The sequence below is a fragment of the Anabrus simplex genome, chromosome 14, assembly GCF_040414725.1.
Source record: "Anabrus simplex isolate iqAnaSimp1 chromosome 14, ASM4041472v1, whole genome shotgun sequence".
In the NCBI taxonomy this organism is placed as follows: Eukaryota; Metazoa; Arthropoda; class Insecta; order Orthoptera; family Tettigoniidae; genus Anabrus; species Anabrus simplex.
In genome coordinates this window covers 88095589-88117155 of record NC_090278.1, presented here as the reverse complement: position 1 = coordinate 88117155, position 21567 = coordinate 88095589, and the positions used below count along the sequence as shown (strand labels likewise).

General features: G+C 38.9%; 1 protein-coding gene across 1 annotated transcript in view; it reads right to left on the bottom strand.

The window, feature by feature from the left end:
• Positions 1 to 3583: 3583 nt before the first annotated feature.
• Positions 3584 to 21567, bottom strand: part of Karybeta3 (karyopherin beta 3) — a 93908-nt gene continuing 75924 nt past the window's right edge. Inside the window, exons 21-22 of the mRNA XM_067158028.2 lie at positions 15724 to 15943; positions 3584 to 7190 (exon numbers count right to left, since the gene is read on the bottom strand). Of these exons, the coding sequence (XP_067014129.1) occupies positions 7101 to 7190; positions 15724 to 15943 (310 nt within the window). The 3' untranslated portion in view covers positions 3584 to 7100. The remainder of the gene's footprint in view (positions 7191 to 15723; positions 15944 to 21567) is intronic.

Sequence of the window (21567 nt, the reverse complement as noted above, 5' to 3'; positions counted from 1 at the left end):
GATAAAGAGTAGTAGTACAGAGTGGCCAGTGTGTACAGGAGAGCGAAATTGTATATTTTTCTCATAGCTTCAAATGACTTTTGCATTCTTTAATTTAGTTATATTATAACATTTCAATGCTCGAGAAACTACAGAAATTTTCATTAAAACCCCCAAAAAAATTTCTTAGAATCTAACAAATTTTTTATTTGTAGACCTGGCAACACTGGCGTCAGCTGACCCGAGTGGTGTTCAGGCATAAAGGGGAAAGTGTTAATATGCCAATAAATCTACAAAACATTGGTCTTATAAGTACTTCAATCATCAAATGTCTGCCCTGAAATTTGATCTCACCCAGATTATTTTACTCCCCTGAAGGAAAGGGGTGAGGGAGGAGTTTATAGTCCCTGCCATGTAAGCATATATACAACCTTACTCTTCCTCCCCTGTTAATGCTGAAGGTAGTGACCATACTTGCCGATAAATCTTGCAGGTTAGCGCCATGTAGTCATATTTTCATGACTTGCAAAATTAAACGGTACTGCCACTGCTGTATTATGAAAATCATTACATTTCCACGTGTAAGTAAAGCATATTATCTTTTTCTGTGGGACTGTAAATCTGTTTGTGCTGTAGAGGTAAGCAGACTTGTGGCATATTCGAATAATGCATTTAATAACATAGATGTTATATGACGAACACAGCATTTTATTAACACGGTTTTGTTTCGTCCAATTCATATGTATAGAATGGAATTAGGATGTATAAGCCAGAAAAATCGACAAGAATTCCTCCACAACGGAAAGCAAAGTTACCTCCTTTGCAAATATTACCTTCATAAAGAGAAGCCCTTCTTGTGGACAGTCGAGATTTTCTTCTGAAGATGCAGAGCAAAGTTCTCTGCGAAAAGGTAAAGAATTTCATCTTATTTTCTTGACAAGGCAGAAGCCTATAAGATCAATTCAGTTGAAATGAAAAGTAAAATTTCGTTATCAACCTAACCTACCTTAACCATGTCTTGTCACGACTTGTACGGTTAGCCTTTGTGTTTTCATATTGACTTACTGCATATGCACATGCAATATATTTTCTTGTGTTCATTATTACAGCGTGGTTTCATTTCAGTCCGACAAGTAACAGCAAACTTCAAGGAAGCGGAATTATTTACACAAGGTAAACACAAAAGAATATGGTTGTAGTAATGCGTACTGGCATATCAAAATAAAGGCAGAAATATATAACATTGTATGAGTGAGTGTTGATTTCCTTAATTCCTCATTGAGCTAGAAAAAAAATTTAATTATGAATATCTCAACCGATCATTTACTTGGGTAAGGTAACCTCCATTATTGTTTCACTGAGGTTAGTTTGTTGATGGTTATTTCTCATGATTAAATATGTAACTAGTCAAGCCATTAAAAAAAAAAAAAAAAAGACAATAGGGTGATATTTGCTTTTTTACTGTACAGTCTTGAGTACTATACCCAACCCAGTGTTGTAGGTTTGCCTAATGCAGAAATAAGGTTTCCACTGGAGCAGTATTTTATCTCCATATCCACAGAACTGGAGAACAGGTCTGGAGTACTTTCAGTCCAGACAGATAACACAGTGCAGCAAGTTAATTGCAGCTTATGCGGAAGTTACCTGCCGCATGTGAGAGACACTCTCATGTCCCTATGAAGGTGAACGAGTGGTCGCCCATCCAAGGGGTAAGTGAGGGCGGGAGTTCTCTCACAACTCCAATGGTGTGTAGTCGGGTCACCTATCCAGGGGGCGACCACGTGGTTGATGCTGAGCTTGTAGGTCCAATTGTTTTTTTCCCCCTCAATTTTGATATGAAATGAAAATCCACAACCTGTTTTCAGTCATTCGACCGGGTCAGGAATGGAAGGAATGAAGCCTCTATCTAGCAGCGAGGATAGAATTGTGCCGGCTGTGGAAAGCCTGTCGCACTCCTCTGAGACAATGATTAATGATGGAGAGATGAAATGATACTGGAGAGAGTTGCTGGAATGAAAGAAGACAGGTAGAATCGGAGTACCTGAAGAAAAACCTGACCCGCCCCCACTTTGTCCATCAAAAATCTCACATGGAGTGACCGGGATTTGAACCACGAAACCCAGTGGTGAAAGGCCGGCGTGCTGCCGCCTGAGCCACGGAGTCTCCTCTCAATTTTAAAAAGACGCACCTGCCTCGGTTGCTGGATATGTGTATATGCTGTTTTTGTGTTGATATAGTTTGATTTGGTTTCTCCCGATTGCCACCTTGGTGGATGAATGATCAGAAAATGAATCAGCATGGTTATCCTTGCAGTTCACGCAGGTGGTTTCTGCTATGGCACCTCGCATTTTATGTGGTGGAAGTGGCTGGTGTGTATTAGCTGAATGTCGACAGTTATAGAAATCTACCACAAACTGAGGTGGCGCCAAGTGATGTTTCGCCTTTGTCCTGAGAGGGAAGATCAACCTACAGATGTCTCACTCTCATATCCTGTTGGAATAACCTTACGAGTTGGAGTGGGGTTCATTTCTGGCCGTCCCATTCAACGCGGTCTTGGTATTCAGGGCCTGAATGACTCCATACTCCGCACTGCTTTACTTCTAAATTGACCTTTTGGCCCATTTTAGCTCTGTCTTGTGGTTGTGTGTTGAAACATAGACATTCGATCAATCCCAAGCTGCTGTTCACATTGAGTTATATCAGCAAAATGCGATCTTGAAACCCGGTTTCCAAAAGTTAGTAAAATACAGTTTTTATAGTTCAGTGCATAAAAATAGCTGTACTTCTATTTAAACCTGTGTATTGATTAGTGTAGACCTACTTAGTTTGTGTGTGTTTAGCATGTCTCAGTGTAGTTTGGTAAAGACAAGTAGCCAGAAAGTGACTCAGATCAGTGGACCTCCTTCCTGTGCCAGCCATTAACGGTAAGTGATGTGTTATTTCCTCAATCTCTTTTATTCTAAATAAGGTATTCTCTTTGCAGTGTAGGATGTTGTTGGTAATTGTAGTTTTTGTGAATTTGTTTTCAATCCCAATTCATTAGCTTTTCTGAGTACGGTATTACATTTTACGAGGGCTGCTTACTGCGGTCATACTGCATCAGCTGTTCTTGCGGCAATATAGGCAAGACAGTGCTCACTTGATACATGTCTATAAGTACGGGCCGTGAAAGCATCAATGGCAACAAATGCTCATTTGGTTTGCAAAATGTCAATTTCTTTTTAAATTTGTTATTTGTCGCACCGACACACATAGGTCTTACGGCGAATGTCAACTTAGAAGTAAAGCTGTGTGGAGTAACGCACCTTTACATGCCGGATAGGATTCATAAATAAAACTGCATTTCGTTAAAAAATTCTATGTTGACCACAATGGAGGATGTCATAGTAGATCAAATGCAAGGTTTGTCCTGTGAATTTCAATTCACCAATCAAATGGATTGAAGGGAATAAGCTATATAAATTGCCAGGACTCACTCACTCTACACATTACTTCGGGGAAAAAAATGTAATCACAACATGAATAAAGCTGTATTACAGGATTACCGTAATTCACTGCAGGAAGGTTTTTAGAGTGAAGCAATATGTGGCTTATAATTGACATATATGGAAAAATATATCTTTATTACTTTTTAAATCCACTAACAAAGTGCATGAAAGGCCAGAGAATAAACTGCCTTTAATGCTCGGCCAGCTATTTTTCACCCTTGACAATTGTTCAAGGCAGTCTTACAAGAAAAAAAAATATATACAAGATGTGTCTAGGCTTGTTCATTACAATAGAATTCTTAATTGCTTTTAGAATTTGGGCAAAGTGAAGGAGCAGAGTGCATTAGTCCCACAAATGAACAGGCAACAAGTTGTAAAAGCTCACTTCTAGAAAAAATATCGTGTAATTACTGTAATAATGACATAATACATTAACTATTTTGCATACACATAGAATATCAAAATACACACCAAATGACCTACACTGCCTCAAAAAAAAAGTTGTTGGAGGTGATGTACAATACTGCAAAATCAACTTGTATGACACAAAAGGGCTGTTAACATTTATTTCATGTCATGTTTTATACCAGCTGTTACATTTTGGGAGATACAATGGAAAAATTGAAAAAAAAAAAAAGATGACACTGGTTCCGTTACATATTACATTCCTGACCACAAAATAAACCTTGAAACCTTTAAAAATGCAGAACAGAGAATCATAAAAGCAGCAAGAACCACGGCAAATGCTGTAATTGCAGTCAATATTTTGCTGAAACCTCCAAGAAATTTATACACGAGTGCATCATAAAAATATCCACACTATTACAGCTCACATGCTCTTCTTGAAGAGCAAAGAACTATAGCTTGTATCACAGGAAACTTCAATACGCAGTAAATAAAGTGATGAGCAACTAAGTAATCTGACATAGAAGTGCTTCACAGTCAAGAGAATAAGAGAGCAATCAGGTCAATTACAAAAATGAACACATCAATAATGTAACCTAATGTCCGGATATTGCAAAAACAGTCATTACTGTATATATGAGAACACTCCACACACATTCTTTCACCAGAAGTTAGGACAAAAAAAGGGCACTGTTCAGGACAAGGTCATCATCCTCGCAATACCTGAATCCTGTTATACTTCATTCAGCACTGGACAGTTACCTAGTTACGAGAAAAGTGCCAGTTAAAAACTTTAGTTATAGCAAGGGATCTATGCATCATTGTGTTCAAAGCTAGCTGGGAATGGATAACATGATTTGTTAATTGCAATGGATTAGACTTCAGGAGGAAAACTAGCATAAATAAAGTTTTCAAGTGATTAAGAAGAAAACGGAAATTTTCATTTGAAGAAAATTATCATCGGGAGGATTCGTGTATCCTTTCACAAACAGGCAACGCAGGTCAAGACGCTGGTCTATTTTGAAATGCTGTACAGGAAGTGGGAATCCAGCATGATACCACATGGCACTAAAAGTAAATAAAACAAAGCTGTTTCTTTTTTGAAGCTAAAGTTCTCCCTCCTAAAATTAAAGAGGGCATGGACTATTAGCATATATACAGTAATGCCAAAAATTTCACAATGCCACCTCTGATTCAGTATTGAAGTTGCATGTGTTACGCACATGTATTCCACTCACACCTTCCATGTAAACCAGTGACCTCCACGAACATATTCACCTATCATGAAATAATATTTAAATAAACATGGTCAGCAAAATTAAGCACCACCAGCTTTTAATGAAGGAAATAATAATATCCAGAAGGTTATAGCTTAAGCAGATGCCTCCATGAAATCTAATAAAGGGATTTTGGAGAAGCACTACAGTACAATTGATTTAAATGTTTCAACATGGGAGTAATCTTACAAACTTTCTTAGTTTTTAAATTTGGATTTCCTCAGCACTTTTGGAAATGCTCCCATAACAAAGTGTCCCATATGCATCTTTATCCTCAGATAAAAAAATCGAGGCCGCATGGTTCTCAACCATTATTTCAAAAATGCAAACAAAGAGAAAGTTAGAGGTAATAAAGATTACCTCATTTCAAATTTCAAAGGTACACAATTTCAAATAGGGCGTACAGGCAATAAAAGTTTTCCTTTGGTATCATTCAATAATACTCTTTATTGTACGCATCATTGTCTAGCCCAACCATTTCTCCTTATTCAGTTCCAAGTATACTGTACTGTTATAACCTATATAGACACTGATCAAACCTTGAACCAGTTTATGGTAAAGCTCAATATATTTAGACGAGTAATGAATTTTTTGTATTGCGTTTTGTTTACTCCACTTTCAGAATTGCTCTTACAGGCCACAACAAACCTTTAAAGCAAACCCTGTAAGACGCTAATTACAGAGAATAATTTTACAACTTGGCCAAAGGAAAACAAATTCATATTTTAAGGGAGAAAACAAAAAAAAATATAAATAAATAAATAAATAAATAAATAAATATCTTAATGGTAGTTTTATAATGTCTGGGAATGTTAACTGTGGAGTTTAGAGGTTTATTTAATTTCTCCCCCTAAATTTGTATACGTAAGTGAATACTGTATATCTCAAAGAGTTTTAAATGTGATGTAAAATTTATTGGCCCTGAGAAATGGTTAAAAAGACATGCATCAGTGTTGACCACATTTCTTCAACCAACCTTTCCTGGCCCAATTATTTATAAATTTCCCAACATGCGACAGCCGGTAAAATTTCTACAGCCATTGATAGACCTTTCGTTTCAGTTCATTTAAAGCATACGAGTTCCCTTCGCATTCAAACGTCTGATGAATTTTATTACCTCATTCCATTACAACTATAAATACAAGCTGAAGAAATGTGGAAATATTCAGTGATATTTTCTTTCCTTACTTTGATATAAATATGAAAACGAACATATATTTATCAAAAATGTAGTACATAAAACCAAGCAAAGGCTATCTAATGCAGGTCATATAAAATGAAGCATTCAGTAATGGAAAATATGCGAGTAAATAAATAAATAAAAATATAGCAGTTTCCACTCATGAATTTTTATACCGTAATCAAATGTACATCGCATACTGTAGGACAATTTTAGATGGCAATTACACAAATTTCAAATCGAACAGGCCACATAAAACAACCAAGAAAATCATCCAACAATAAAATAAATTCCAGAAACCTTGCCTTAACCGTTTGAGATGGCGGCGGTGTATGCTTCATTTTCTCGTGTACGTAGTATTTTATTCCGGATGCCTTCTTGGCGAGAGCATCTTCTTTCCCCAACACTCCAACGCGAACAATACCCCTCTAAAATCTGGATAATGGAATATCCACGATTTTTTATTCCCACTTGCCGTACCAGTGGGCTATAAGGCTGGAGGAATACATCTTTAGTTAGGGGGTTTATCATCTTCCTGAATCATGGCTTTTCGGTTTAAATAACCCAAAAAAAAACCATTCAGAAAAACTATATGGAGATTCGGATTAAAACGATTATACATTGCTATGCCCAATTTTCAGGACGTCGTCTCAATGCGCCGATGTTTCTCGATCCCCCCTCCCCCTTCCCCCAACAGCGTATTCGCTACATTGAAATTTGTCAAAATTTTATCCCTGTTTCAGTGACAACAGTCCTCTCCTCTTCCAAATGTCAATTATTGGTGCTCAGGACATTGTGGAGAGCTTGCTGCTGCTCTGGAGTCAGCTGGCTTATGCAGGCCTGGAACATCTCACCATTACTCTGAAAACAAAGAATGCTCATATTAAAAATATACAAATTTTAAATATCAGCATGCAGAATAATTACTGGAATTGACGAGGAGAGCTCATCCATGTGAAGATGCTGTGTATGAGAGACTTTGTCCTTTTGTCTCTTCTACGGCTCCCTCTTCACACACACACACACACACACACACACACACACACACACACACACACACACACACACACACACACACACACACACACACACACACACACACACACACACACACACACACACACACACACACACACACACACACACACACTCTCTCTCTCTCTCTCTCTCTCTCTCTGACCTGCCATATTCATTTTATTAGAGATGGCAGATTTCAGCATTCTGGAGAATTTTATGATGGAAGTGATATTTTCAAATAGAGAAATGGATGCTGGAATGTCAATGTTATCAACTGCTGGATTTTCTAAATTTTCCAGATTAAATTCATGGAAGTAATTAAAATAAAACTGATGTGGAATTATGAATGTTAACAAACATGAAAATTGATTTGGACCGGATTACTTATGAATAGAGCCCCGATTCATATGTACTAAAAAAAAAAAGACACTTACCAAACGTATTATTTAATTTTAACTCGGTATTAAACTGACATACATGTTTCATTCCTTGCAAAATGATGCATGGCAATAGGTTATCTAGAGTTTTTCACTGTTTTCAGGGGTCAATGACTTTCTCTTGTCGGACAGAATTACTTTATACCTGAAAATGATCGTTCTACATTGATGGACGTAATTGGGTAATAAATACTTGTACACTGGCACCGACTACTCTGAACATTCTTCTGGCAAATACTGCCCGATTCCACTTACGTTGTTGCTTATGGGTTGAATCTTCTTCAGTCCTGGGTTTGAGTCCAACACCACACTGCGTTTCCTTTTAACTTTTCTCCAGTTTCACCAGGGACAGCATTAAATAATTAACTGAAGGGATTCATGCAAGGGTGCATTGCGAGTTTCTAGGCCCCTAATCGCCTTCGAAAGTGAAGAATAATGCACATCGATGAAACTGATATCTTTATATACATTTTCATTCAGAAATCTTAAATAATCACACACACATAAGAAAAATATACCTGTACATGCACTAACGTTCAAAATATGGACCAACACCCAAAATATGCATATGCATTTTTAAAATATCCGGGCCCTACTCATGAAATATATCCATATGCATTTAAAATTTATTGAAGGCAAAAATTTTGATTTGTCCCTTAACACACTTTGACCTTGATGACTTCATTCTGACACTTTCCACACAGCTAGAGGACAAATTTGGCACAGGTGTTTTTTAATAATCTATTAGGAAAAATAAGGACGTTTCCACACTATAATTACACACAATAGTACGTTACTATCTATGTAAGAAATTGTGTTATATTTCTGAGAAAAATGCTTTTCATCATTAACCCCTTAACTGGGGAATAGTTTCATAACATCAACCAGCACTTTTGGAATGGGTACAGTAGCGTGCGGCAGATGTAAATACAAAAAACAAAAACAAACCCCACGGCACTACAGCCCCTGAAGGGCCTTGGCCTACCAAGCGACCGCTGTTCAGCCCGAAGACCTGCAGATTACAAGGTGTCGTGTGGTCAACACGACGAATCCTCTCGGCCGTTATTCTTGGCTTTCGAGACCAGGGCTGCTATCTGACAGTCAGATAGCTCTTCAATTCTAATCACGCAGGTTGAGTGGACCTCGAACCAGCCGTCAGGTCCAGGTAAAAATCCCTGACCTGGCCTGGAATCAAATCCTGGGCCTCCGGGTAAGAGGCAGGCACGCTACCCCTACACCACGGGCCGGCGAAGATGTAAATACTCAACAGAAAAAATATATTTTAGTTGATTTATTTAAATTATGAGTGATATAGTACAAATTCAACAGCATTATGTTATTACTGTTTTTCTTGTAAACCCGTAAATATATACATATACGGTATACACAGTGTGTTCATACAAAAGTGAATTTAAAAAGTGTTCCTTTCATCATTATGATGACATTTTTCAAGTTTTCAGATATGCATCAATAGGTTCTACATACTTTCTGGTTCATAGGTCATTCAGAAATTGCACACAGTGTGGTAAATACGGAAGTAAGGGCGAGTACAAAGGGCCACGTCACATTCCTCTCAGTAGTAGACAGTTTCCCGTCGCCTCTGGTTTGACAGGCACACAACACAATTTTCTTGAGTGATTCCTACATCCGGTCGGCGGATTCTCAGATAATTCAATGTCTTTCCTAACCAAGCCATTATCATGTTACATGGAACAGTTTACCATCATAAACAGACCAATTTACAAAAAGTTATCAGAACATGGACAATGGAGTTCGCAGAACAACTGTATCGAGGTAACAACAACGACGACAACTCGCAAATTTAGTTATTTCAATGTACATATACACAAATAAATTCTTTACGAAGAATTTGGTGCGGACCGTACGAGGCAACACGAGACAGCTGTTGGACTGCTGTCTAGGCGTGAACTACCCGACTGGCGTGAGACCGGATAGAAATGAATAGGACAGCAATAATCACATCTAATAGAATTTGTTTTAAATTACAATAGTAGATAGCAGAAGTAATTAAGAATAGTCAGACGCCTATAGGAAGCTAACCCTATGTAAGAACACATTTAGAAACAAGAATGCCTAAAGGCGTCAAACCCAATAATCGTGCGACAGCTGTTGACGCCTTTAGGTGTCAAACCCAGTTAAGGGGTTAATTTAAACATTCTTTTTGGTCATAATATAAAACTGAGATTTTTATCATTAAGTTCTTATGTTAAAAATGTCTTTTTAAACCACAGTAGTTTTATATACGCAGCAGAACGTTTGCATAATTGCCCACCCATACGGGCTTGTACAGCGAGTGTCACTTTCCGGCTGAGCTCAAGGCCACAAACAAACCAAAATTTCAGGCGTTTTGATTTAGAAAACATATCAATTATTAGAAGTTCTCGAATGCATTATATTCATTTCTGCCCATCACTAATCACAAGCAAATTGGGAAGATTAAAGCCAGCGGTAGGTAATGGGCCCCGAGAAATCTGTTTTATTCACGACATCGTTTTCGGTCTCCCTGTGACCTCTCTTGACCATATCTTCTTCTTTTATGACCACATAGGATCACTTTAGTCAGTCCGTCGTTCAGGTCTCTTTGAAGGGATTGTTCGGGCTTTGCGGCCCTCCCAGTACTTCTTCAGACGCTCCGATCTTCATGCCCTTTCCTCAGTCGAAAATGTGCGTGTTGTTGGTTTGTTTTGTGTAAGGGTAAAGCGGAGGTTTGTATTCTTGAGTTTTGTATTCAATTTTATCTTATTTTTGGTGTCTTCTGTTGTAAGACCTATTTCCTTCAGATCCTCTCTTACTTCTCTGATCCATTTACATCCTGTTGTGGTATTTTTTGAGACGAGATTGTGTTGTACTAGTTGTTTCAGAAGTCTCGAGTCCTGCATCCTCATGATATGTCCAAAGAATCCTAGTCTCCTCTTACGCATAGTATCTGTAATGGGTTCTAGCTCTTTGTACACGACTTTGTTAGGTATTAACCGCCACTGTCCATCTTTCTGATATTTTTTGTTGATACAGGTTCTTCCAATCCTCCTTTCAATTTTCTGAAGTCTGTCAGTCTTTGATTGTTTATTCAGGTAAAAGAGTGTTTCTGCTGCATATGTAGCTTCCGGTTTTATAACTGTGTTGTAGTGTTTTATTTTTGTATTTATTGATAGACATTTCTTTTTGTAGATATCCCATGTTAATTTTTGTGCTTTAGCTAATCTATTTGTTCTTACTTGGATTGAGATTTTTTCATTTAAGTTATGTGTTATTACTTCTCCAAGATATTTAAACTGAGTTACTATTTTGATTTTATTACCATTTATGGTGACTTCTTTTAGCTGTGTTGGTTTTTGGGGCATAATTTCTGTTTTTTCAAATGATATTTTGAGGCCAATTTTATTTGCAATGTTTTGAAGTTCTGATATCTGAGTTTTTGCTTCTTTTATGTCCACTGCTAGTAATGCTAAATCGTCAGCAAAACCCAGGCTATTTGTTTTGATTTTTCGGCCAATCTTTATTTTGGGGGGGACATTTTCTAAACCATTCCCTCATTACCATTTCTAGAGCACAGTTAAATAATAGTGGTGAGAGCCCATCTCCCTGCCGTAGTCCAGTTTTAATTTCAAATGTCTGATGTTTCACCCCTAAACTTCACTTTTGACTTGGTATTGGTGAGAGTCAATTTTATCATGTTTATTAATTTGGGGTGTAGTCCAAGGTGTCTTAAGATTTTAAACAGAGATTCTCTATGGATGCAATCATAAGCTTTCTTGAAATCTACAAATGTTATCACCATATCTCTGTTTCTTCTCCTGTTATAGTCCATTATCAACTTAAGACTCATGATCTGATAAGGACAGCTCCTCCAGGGTCTGAAACCTCCTTGATATTCTCCTAGTTCTTTCTCAAGTTGTAAACTTATCCTATTAAGGATGATTATTGAAAATATTTTGTATGTTATGTCTAGGAGTGAGATTCCCCTGTAGTTATTAGGGTCGGTTTTGTCCCCTTTTTTGTGCAGAGGATGAATGAGGGCTGTTGTCCAGTGTTCTGGTAGTTCTTCTTTAATCCAGATAGAGACAAGTTGTTGATGGAGGGCAACTTTTGCTGAGGTTCCTGCATATTTCCAGATTTCCGCAAAGGTCTGATCTTCTCCTGGCGCTTTGTAGTTTTTTAATTTATTCAGAGCTTGGTAGACTTCCTTTATTGTGGGGGGATTGATGTTTTCTGGTGATGTTTTTATCGGGGTGTTGGTGTCCAAATGAAGGAGTTCTGTAGGTTCCTCACAATTTAAAAGCTTGTTGAAATGTTTAGCCAGAATTTCTGCATTGTCTTTATTGTTATGGGCCAGCTTACCATCTTCATCCTTCATCAGTAGGGTCGGGGGTTCATATTTTTGGAGCTGCTTTCTGAAGGTTTTGTAGTAGTCCCTTGATTTAGTTTTACTGAACTGTTCTTCAATTAACTGCAGGGTGTCCTTATGATGTTGTCTTTTTATTCTTCTGAAGACTTGGGTAGTTTCTTTTCTCTGTTTTACTAGCTTTTGATAGGATATTTCTGTCTTGGGACTGATGTAATAGCCATGCCTGATGTCTTTTCTCCACTGTTTCATCACATTCACTGTTCCACCATTGGTGTTTTTTACGTGGTTTAATTGGAGCTAGGTCTTCTGCAATTTGTTTAAGGTTGTGTACTAAGTCTTCAAGTTTGTCTGTGATTTTTATTTTTTCAGTTGCTTTCTGGTAATTTTTGTTGTTGATTAGCTGGGTAGGATCTATTTTTCTTTTAGTTTTAAGGGCTTGCTTTTGTTGTCTCCTCTGGGGAGTGAGTTTAATTTTAATTTTAACTATGTAGTGATCTGAACCTGTGTCTATTCCTCGGAGGACTTTGACGTTATTGATCTCTTTGTGGTGGTATTTGTCCATGCAGACGTGGTCCAGTTGCCATTCTCCTTTAGTGTAGTCAGGATGTTTCCATGTTTTGAGTTTTTGAGGTTTCCTCTTAAAACATGTAGATTTTGAGATTAAATTATGATTTCTACACAGGTCAACTAGTCTTTCTCCATTTTTATTTGTTTTCTTGTGTGCTGGCCATTTTCCGATGATGTCACGGTATTTTCTTTCTCTGCCTAGTTGAGCGTTGAAGTCGCCTATTAATAATTTTATATGGTGTTTGGGGATGTTATCTATGGTCTGGTCCAATAGGTCCCAAAATTCTCCTGTTTCGTCCTGGTCTTTTGAGGAGTTGTTTTTATCATTAGTGGGAGCATGGGCATCTATTATAGTATAGATTTTATTAGATGCCTTTAAGGTGAGTGTTGAGAGTCGTGGAGACTGTGATCTGAATTCTTGAACTGAGTTTATTATTTTAAGGCTGACCATATATTGAACTATTTCGGACTTTGAGTAGAATAAACCGTAGATGTATATCTGCCACTTTTCTTTTATTCACAGCCTTCTTTTATTCTTTGATTTAGTTTTGAAACATCGACTTTCTTTCTGCTGGTTCAATGATAGGACGGAACACTCGTAATACAGAGATTGTGAATCAGTGGAAACTGAACGCGAGAGTGGGAGTGGTATTCAAGCCCTTACACGTCGTAATTTACATAGCGTGCTCATTTATTCAAGCGACTGATGACAACGATGAAAAGATTGATGATGTATTGAACTGAAGGGATAATCTCAACATCGGCTTCTCCCATGTGCGAGAGATAAGAAGGTGCTGAAAAATTTAGGTTCACCGGGCTGATCTGGTAAAGAAAGATGTCGAGGTGAGAGAAGATTATGAGAGAACAGTGATTCACAGACTAAGATGGAGGGGACTTGTACATCACAACCGCGCAACTGGAGTGGGTCGATGATGATGGGGGATCTCTCTCAGCAAATTACAAGCTAGGGTGGCAGTTATGTTGTACTCAAGAATATTATTGTATTAGCATCAATTCCCCTTAATACACTGTATAACAAAAAAGAGAGAGAGAATGTCAATAGGGTGTTGGTCAACCCTTGGCCTGGATGCAAGCTGTCACTCGATGTGGCATAGACTGCTGAAGTTCCCGGATGGTGTACTGCGGAATTTCGTGCCAAATGGTCTCCAACTGTTGGTCTATATCGGTGACATTCCGGGATGTTTGTAATTGCCTTCCCATGACGTCCCAAATGTGCTCTATGGGAGAGAGATCCGGCAACCGAGCTGGCCAAGGAAGGATACGGCAAGCTCGAAGACAGTTCATAGCAACACGTGCCGTGTGCGCCCAACGGGCATTATCCTGTTGGAAAGTAAGGCCTGGATGTCGCTGAAGGAACGGTAACACAACCAGCCGTAGAATGTCATCAACGTAATGCTGTGCTGTCAGTGTGCCAGGAATGACTATCAAAGGGGTCCGGCTATCAAAGGAGAGGGCACCTCAGACCGTCACCCCCTGTTGTGGGGCTGTGTAGCTAGCGATAGTTAAGGCAGGATCTCCACGCTGGCCTGGACGTCTCCAAACACGTCTGCGGTTGTCGCCAGGGCACTGTTGGAAACGAGACTCATCACTAAAGATTATACGTCCCCAGTCAGTGCAGTTCCACGTCGCTCGAGCGTGGCACCACTGTAATCTGGCTTGACGGTGAACAGGTACGAGGGGTAAGCGGCGCAAGCGCAAGTTTCTCTCGCTCAGGCGTCTCTTGATGGTAACGGTGGACACATGTGCGGGTCACACGCTGGATCGTTGATGAAGACTCTGGTGCTATGACAGCTGTTCTGACAATTGCTCTGCCTGCCCGTGTTGTTGTGGCCCTTGGTCGACCATTGCCGTCCTGACGCTGATGCCCGCCATTGCTGACCCGAGCTTGCCAGCACCGTCTGATCGCCGCATCACTTCGACCCAAACATCCAGCGACAGCTTGATTCGACCAACCAGCTTCTTTCAATCCGATAGCACGACCTCTTTCAAACTCTGATATCTGCTTGTAATGAGCACGAATCCGTCGGCTGGCATTCTTACAGCCAACGTTAAGATAGCGCAGTCGAATGCAACAGCTACTTTGAGCATACGCTTCAGAATGCATCTTATATACACCGGACGCATGCAGAGTTCAGAAGCGCGGTAGCTCCGGCTATTCATTCATGGGACAAAAAACTTTAATCACTTGCATGTTCGGTCTCAATGTCTTAGCATATGTAATTTCCTTACAATCGGACGCTTTCCCCATGCGTCATTTTTTTTTGTTTGTTATAGAGTGTTATTGCCATTCATTCATTGCTTCTCGCAAATATATAATTTTATCGAAGACCCTCACCTTTCTGGCATAAAAACTCTTGAGAACCAGCCAATTAAGGGGTTAGGCAGAGAAATAATGCTGAAAATTCCTCATTATATCCAGAAATCAATTCTTGTATATTTAACAAATTGTAATTGATGTGAGAAGTTTAACTTCCTCGAGAACATGAAAAGCAGTGGAAAATAAATATACTGAAGTCTCTCTCTCTTGTGTAACAAGAGGTGTTATACCACACAGTAGTCTTGTTAATCGTAAGAGGTCCACAATGCAATTAAGTGACTTGAAAACACCTTGGACTATCTCAGAAGATGGTTTTTGTCCACTGAGAGTGCAGAAGTAGTGCCAACCATTTTACGATATAGTTTCATGAATATTAAAAATTCAAAAATATATTTCCAAAGCAAAAAATTATTTCAACATTAATTTATGAAGCAAACTTTAGTTTTTCATGCAATGAAATGTAGTTTGAAAAATGAAAGACTTTTGCATGTCCCAATAAAAATTAATGGGATATGAGACACCTGAAAAAAAAAAAGGTATACTCCCATATTTAACAGGACGTATGGTAGTCTTTGTTACAAAGCAAAACAAGTTACTGAAGACCAACTTTTCCCAGTTTCCCTGATTGGAAAATGTAATGAGGAAATGAAAAACACTTATTTAACTCACCTGTATTTGCCTTACAATGCCCACCATACGTTTGGCGACTTCATGTTCTGGACTGATGGCATCCTGTACAAAAGCTTCACCAATGATTCCAATGATTTGGGGTAGATTCGAATGGTTAATCCCAAGTACGACTGGGTGGTTGGCTTCAATAAGATCACAGAGGTAGCCATATACATGGGGAGCCTCATCATCATCTTCCCAGACTGGAAGCCATGACAACCTGTAAAAAAATAAAAATTAAAAATAATTACTGCATTTACATGCCTATAACACACAAAACCCCACTAATTTTCAACTATTATCGGGAAAAAAGGAAATCTTTCAAGTCACCAAGCAACAATGGCAAAATTTCAGTAAATGGTAATATCCACCCACCCTATTGGATGCCGGATATGTTATCTAATGTTACCTTTGATCTTTCGTTAACAGCATTTATGCAATGCCAGAGTGACCAGACTATCCTCCTATTCGTAGACATGTTCTACATTATAACCTTTTGTCTGCCGTCCAGTAGGAATTTCCATCTGTGCATTGGCCTCAGATACTCTCTCTCCCTACTCTAGACTTCCGAGCTCTGCATCCATTGTATAATTGGAAGCGCCCCCTACACAAGCAGGAGTGGAACAGAGCAAGAAAACAAGTTTTATGGCACCCTTCAAGTTGAATGTGTTAAGAGTGAAGCCATGTACGATTAATTGTTTGCGTAACAAAAGCGACAAATTATTGGGAGCAAATAATATCTAGTTCTTTCTGCAGTGTGAAAGAAAGGAAAATAGAAAAGTTCTGAAGTGGGTTAGAGAAGCAAGAGAGAATGGCAATGCTGTAAATGACAAATTATACATTTTAAAGTGTATGAAAGTGCACAAAGTCCTGGTATTGTGGAGCTAGGATTTTAAAACTAGTAGAGGCTGGTCAGAATGCTTTATCTGACAGAATGGACTAAGTTTGCAGACATCACTGTGCCAGGTTTCCATCAGATTATACCAACAAAGTGATCAAATTTCACTGCTTTGCTGGAAGGCTTCTCGTCTCCAATTGGCAATGCTGATCCGCCACAGGTCTTCAACAGGCTGTCAAATGCCACAATCAATTCAGCTGATGCATCAATGTTCTAGTTAAAACTACTGGAAATTAAAAATCATAACGACGCACTGTGATTTAAGCAAGGACCGCTGACACCAGAAAGCTCCCGCCATATTGCATATTTAAGAGAAGGCCACCGAAAGATCTTGTCCAAGCACAAGAAGTCATTGCTAGAGGCACCCACCCGGTTGTGGTGAAATTTTTGCCTGATTTTGTCATTTTTAATAAGCTATTTTGATATATTTTTCGCTACTTTAATTTTGTTTTGTAAATAATTTTATTAAATCGTATTTTCACTCTTCAGCAATAAAAGCTAAACCAAAGGTAGTATAATCACAATAGAATGTATTTCATTTTGACATATGTACTAGATACACAGGAGCTATCGGGCTGAGGCAGTAAAGGCACATTCGGTTCACCCAGGACGCAGGTTTGATTCCCTACCAGGAAGTTAAAAAACGCGACTTCCACTTCCAGAAGTGCACATGGCCCTGAGGTTCACTCAGTCTACACCAAAAGTATGTACCAAGTTAGTTCCTGGGGGCAAAGGGAGCAAGGCATAGAACTAACCATTCTACCCACAACGCGCAAAGTTTAGGGAAAGTTCTCTTAGGATGCATATGTGCATTATTAGGTGAGACGACTTAATTTTCTAAATCATCTTTCATTATGATTCTTGGATCAAAGAGTGATTCCACAAATTTCGTTAATCATTTAGCGGTTTTATTTAACCTGTCAGCGTGGAGTGCTGAGCACTGCTCGCACGGCACACGCGTGTACTGTACTCAGATCTAGCGTTTACGATCAAAGCTGTTTGTGTTTCAAATCATTTTTGCTTAGTGAAATGTTTCAGCTTTCGAACGTTATACCCTGATGCTTATTCCGATAGGGTTTTGTCACTGAATTTCGAGTGATATTTCAAGGAATGTTTATGTCTGCCACCAGGGGAAAGCCCTGTTTTTGTCTGCTATCTGGCGACTACTATGCACACTTCTTACAGTATAACTTCATTTCCTCTCGGGAAAGAACCTGGCTGTCAACAGAATCATAAATTTTATCTGTTCAGGGCTCTTTTGAGACATTTTTCCTCCGGCCCTTTTTTCCTTATCAAAAGCTGTCTTACATTCCAACCGCCTTGAGTGGAGAAGGCTTTTATAAACAAATGAGTGTTATCGAGCTTGGAAATAAGAGGATGATGGTGATTTGAGTGATGTGGTTGACATCACTGAACGCGAAGTCCTCGGTTCGGAATCAGATATGACAGTGCGCACAAAGGCAATCTGCACGTCACAGCCTATACATTTCGGTGGGAAAACATGTCTCATTATGTGGGTCAAATAGAACAGTTTCTAGGGAACCCAGGACCTCAGAATGAAACAATTTGGGAGCGTGATGGTGCAACGGTTTTTAAGATGTTCTTTACGGACGAGTTAGTGGAACTAATAGTTTGTGAAACAAATTTATATGCTGAGCAAAGAATCTGATCTAGGGGCTTTATTACCACTTTGTTCCAGAATGCAGGATTGGAAACCAGTCCCAAAGGACGAGATACACGTTGTGATTGCTCTTTATGTGCTAACGGCTAATGTACAAAAGCCTACGCCACAAAGCTGTTTTCCTAAAAGCTCTATTCTGTCTACGCAAATTCTGGGTTCGTTATTTGAATGGATGTATCTGAATCAATTAGTAATTTTATACATTTCAACAACAAGGCACTTAATACACATCAGGGACCATTCAAACTTTTCAAAATTTTTCGGATGATGTCATGTGCTACAAACAAACAAACAAACAAACACACACACACAAAATTTGGAGACAGTGTTTCAGTGTCTAGACTGCGAAGCGGGTCTCTGCATTGAGGGATGCTTCAAAAGACGTTCCACACCAAACTCAACTATTAAGGTAAGAGAGCGGCATACTTTAAAAAAGAATGGAGTTTTCCAAATATGCATGCGAGGGTTTTATTGAAATCCGTAAAATAGTATCAAAGTTGTGTAGCTTTGACTAAGCCTTGCACGAACCTCGGAAAGTTTAAACATCGCGCTCAGAACTCTTCCCGCAGCACAGAGATGACCGGGCATTTAAATCCACCGTGTTGAGCGGTTAAAGGCAGTTTCGAGTTTTGAGACAAACTTGTAAAATTTTGGAACAAATTTTGCAGTTTGTGAAAATTAGATGCCTCTAGCCATAGCTGGTGTTGGACAGCTTCACCGGCCACTTAGTGGATACAGAGAAAAACCAGATAAACATGAGTTAGGTTCTTCAGTTCGCCAAAACTAGTTTTAAATAATAAATTTATTAACTACCTGAAAAAAAAAAAAAGCCCACATTGCAACAGTATTATACTTGAAAAAAGAAAAAAGAACCTAACAGATGGCTTCAGAAATTAGAAACAATTCATTTTAACATGCACAAAACAACGCAGTATTGTTAGAATGCAAGTCTGTTGTGTTGAACTCTGTATGCCATTGGTGTTTCGTTACACAATGGCTACACAGCTGTTGCTAGTTGTCGAGCGATCAATCATGGACTCTTCTGTAGCGAGACCATCAAAACATCAATACTAGTCTCTTCTGGTTTGCTGTATTGCTTTCCACTTATATTTGAGATGGCTGTACCTGCCAACTTTACAAAACCAAAAATCAGGAGATTTTGATATGAAAATCAGGAAAAATCAGAAGATACAACTGATCAAAACTGCTTCTTCTACATGTCTTGCGCAATACAGCAGTACTATGGAGTATATTGTACCACTTATTATCTCAAAACCTGATTATGCAAGGCAAAAAATTCACATCTCTATTTCCTCACAGGAAGTATGTGAGCGAGATGATCGGTCTCCGATAAGCCTTCCGAAAATAGCATGAACTCGTGCTCCACACGTGCACTTAAGATGCTATTACTTACAAATGCATAGATTAATATATTGCATCACACAGCCGTGCTTTTATGCAAAGCGCAATGCTATTTTTATTCATGAAGTATATTTTGGGTTTATGCCATGCAATTAAATATAAACACACTACTTTCTTCAGCAAGAGACAACAGAGAAATGAAACAACGCATTAAAGGTTGCTAGGAGAAAGCAACAAGGAACTTTAAAGGGTGCCCTAAGATGTAAAAGGGACGCCATTTTAGCCCCATGCTAGAGACAACAAATGGCAACAGTAAAGCACCATTCTCTAATGGTTCCGATAATAGGTAGGCATGATTCACTGAGGTTGTAGCCTGTATCGCGTTTGAAATTATCTGGGTGTTTACACATTTCAACTGCCTCCCTGATAATTCTTGGGCGATATTGCTTTGTACGGGCAAGAATATCCACTTCTTGGAACAAGACATCATGACCAGGTGTTAAGGCATGTTCGGAAACAGCTGATTTATCAGGCTGGTTGAGTCCAATACATCTGGTTTGTTCTTTGATGCGAGTACATACCGTTCTCGAAGTCTGCCCAATATAAACCGACATTTTGAAAAAAGAAGGTACCGGCTAAAGAAAGAGAAGGGCCACGAAGGGCGTGAAAATGAAAGACTCTATCGGCCTCACAACCTAATACTGTCAGGGTCGGAAAAGAACAAGAGTTGAACAAGGGAGGTCAGAAGGGTATATGAAAATGAGCCTGGCAGAAGTAAGTTGAAGCAATGGCAGGACTCATCTCAGTGCCCCATGTTTGCCAACACACGCTCCCAAGTTGAGAGCCCTGGGACCCCTTTTAGTCGCCTCTTACGACAGGCAGGGGATACCGTGGCTGTTATTCTACCGCCCCCACCAACAGGGGTAGTAAACAAAGATTTTGCTAGTCCATCTCAACAGAGATTTTTAAGAGCACATGAAATAAAAAAGTAAAAGGAACAAGGAGAGTTATAGTGTGCAAAAGGCTGCGAATAGTTGACGCTTTAACTCAATTACTTTCCGCAAATAAATTTTCTTCTCACATTATTTTCACTTCTTTTATCCATTTTCATATGTACTGAAGTAACAATGAAAATATCAAGTGAGCCTTTTGAACATGTGGATTAATAGTCAGTTGTAGTCAAGCATTAGCCTACTGCTAGGAACAAACCCAAACCAAGAACATATGCAACAGACCGATTCTAACCTCCATTTGTATCAGCTGACTAATGAACTAATATTATTAGTGAAGATATTTTATTAGTCATGTGTAAATCTTCATGAAACAGAATTTGGTTAACTAATAATTAATTTTATGAGTTCTAATATTATTAGTTAGTTTTATGAAACAGGGCCCTGGGGCTTGTTCCACGAACGAACTTTGCAACTTTTCAACTTTGCACTTTTCAATTCTTACAAAGTGCAAAGTCTTTCTGTTCCGCCATGAACTAGGCTGTACTTAATGCTTTACTTTTCGCGGCAAACTTGGCGGTATAATTGTCGTACCATTGAAGTTTTTATCATGGGAAAGAAAGGTTATTACAAGAAGCTGGCTGTGCTGGAAGTTGTCAAGGAGAAACGCGACATACTTTTTCGACAACTTTTAACATAACCTCTCAAATGATGACACACATCAATGTCAACGAGAGTACCGTCAACACATCCACACACAGAAGGAAATTCACCCTTCATTAGAAATCCTGTCGCTATATTATGTGGATTATCAGGAAAACGTATTGTTAGGAAATATTACATTTACTATAACATCTCCGACTTTGGTAGCAGTTCGCAAATAATTGATTTTGATGTCCCGTGCATTGCTGCTACACCGTGCAGCTGGGCACCATTTACTAACCAATGTAAGC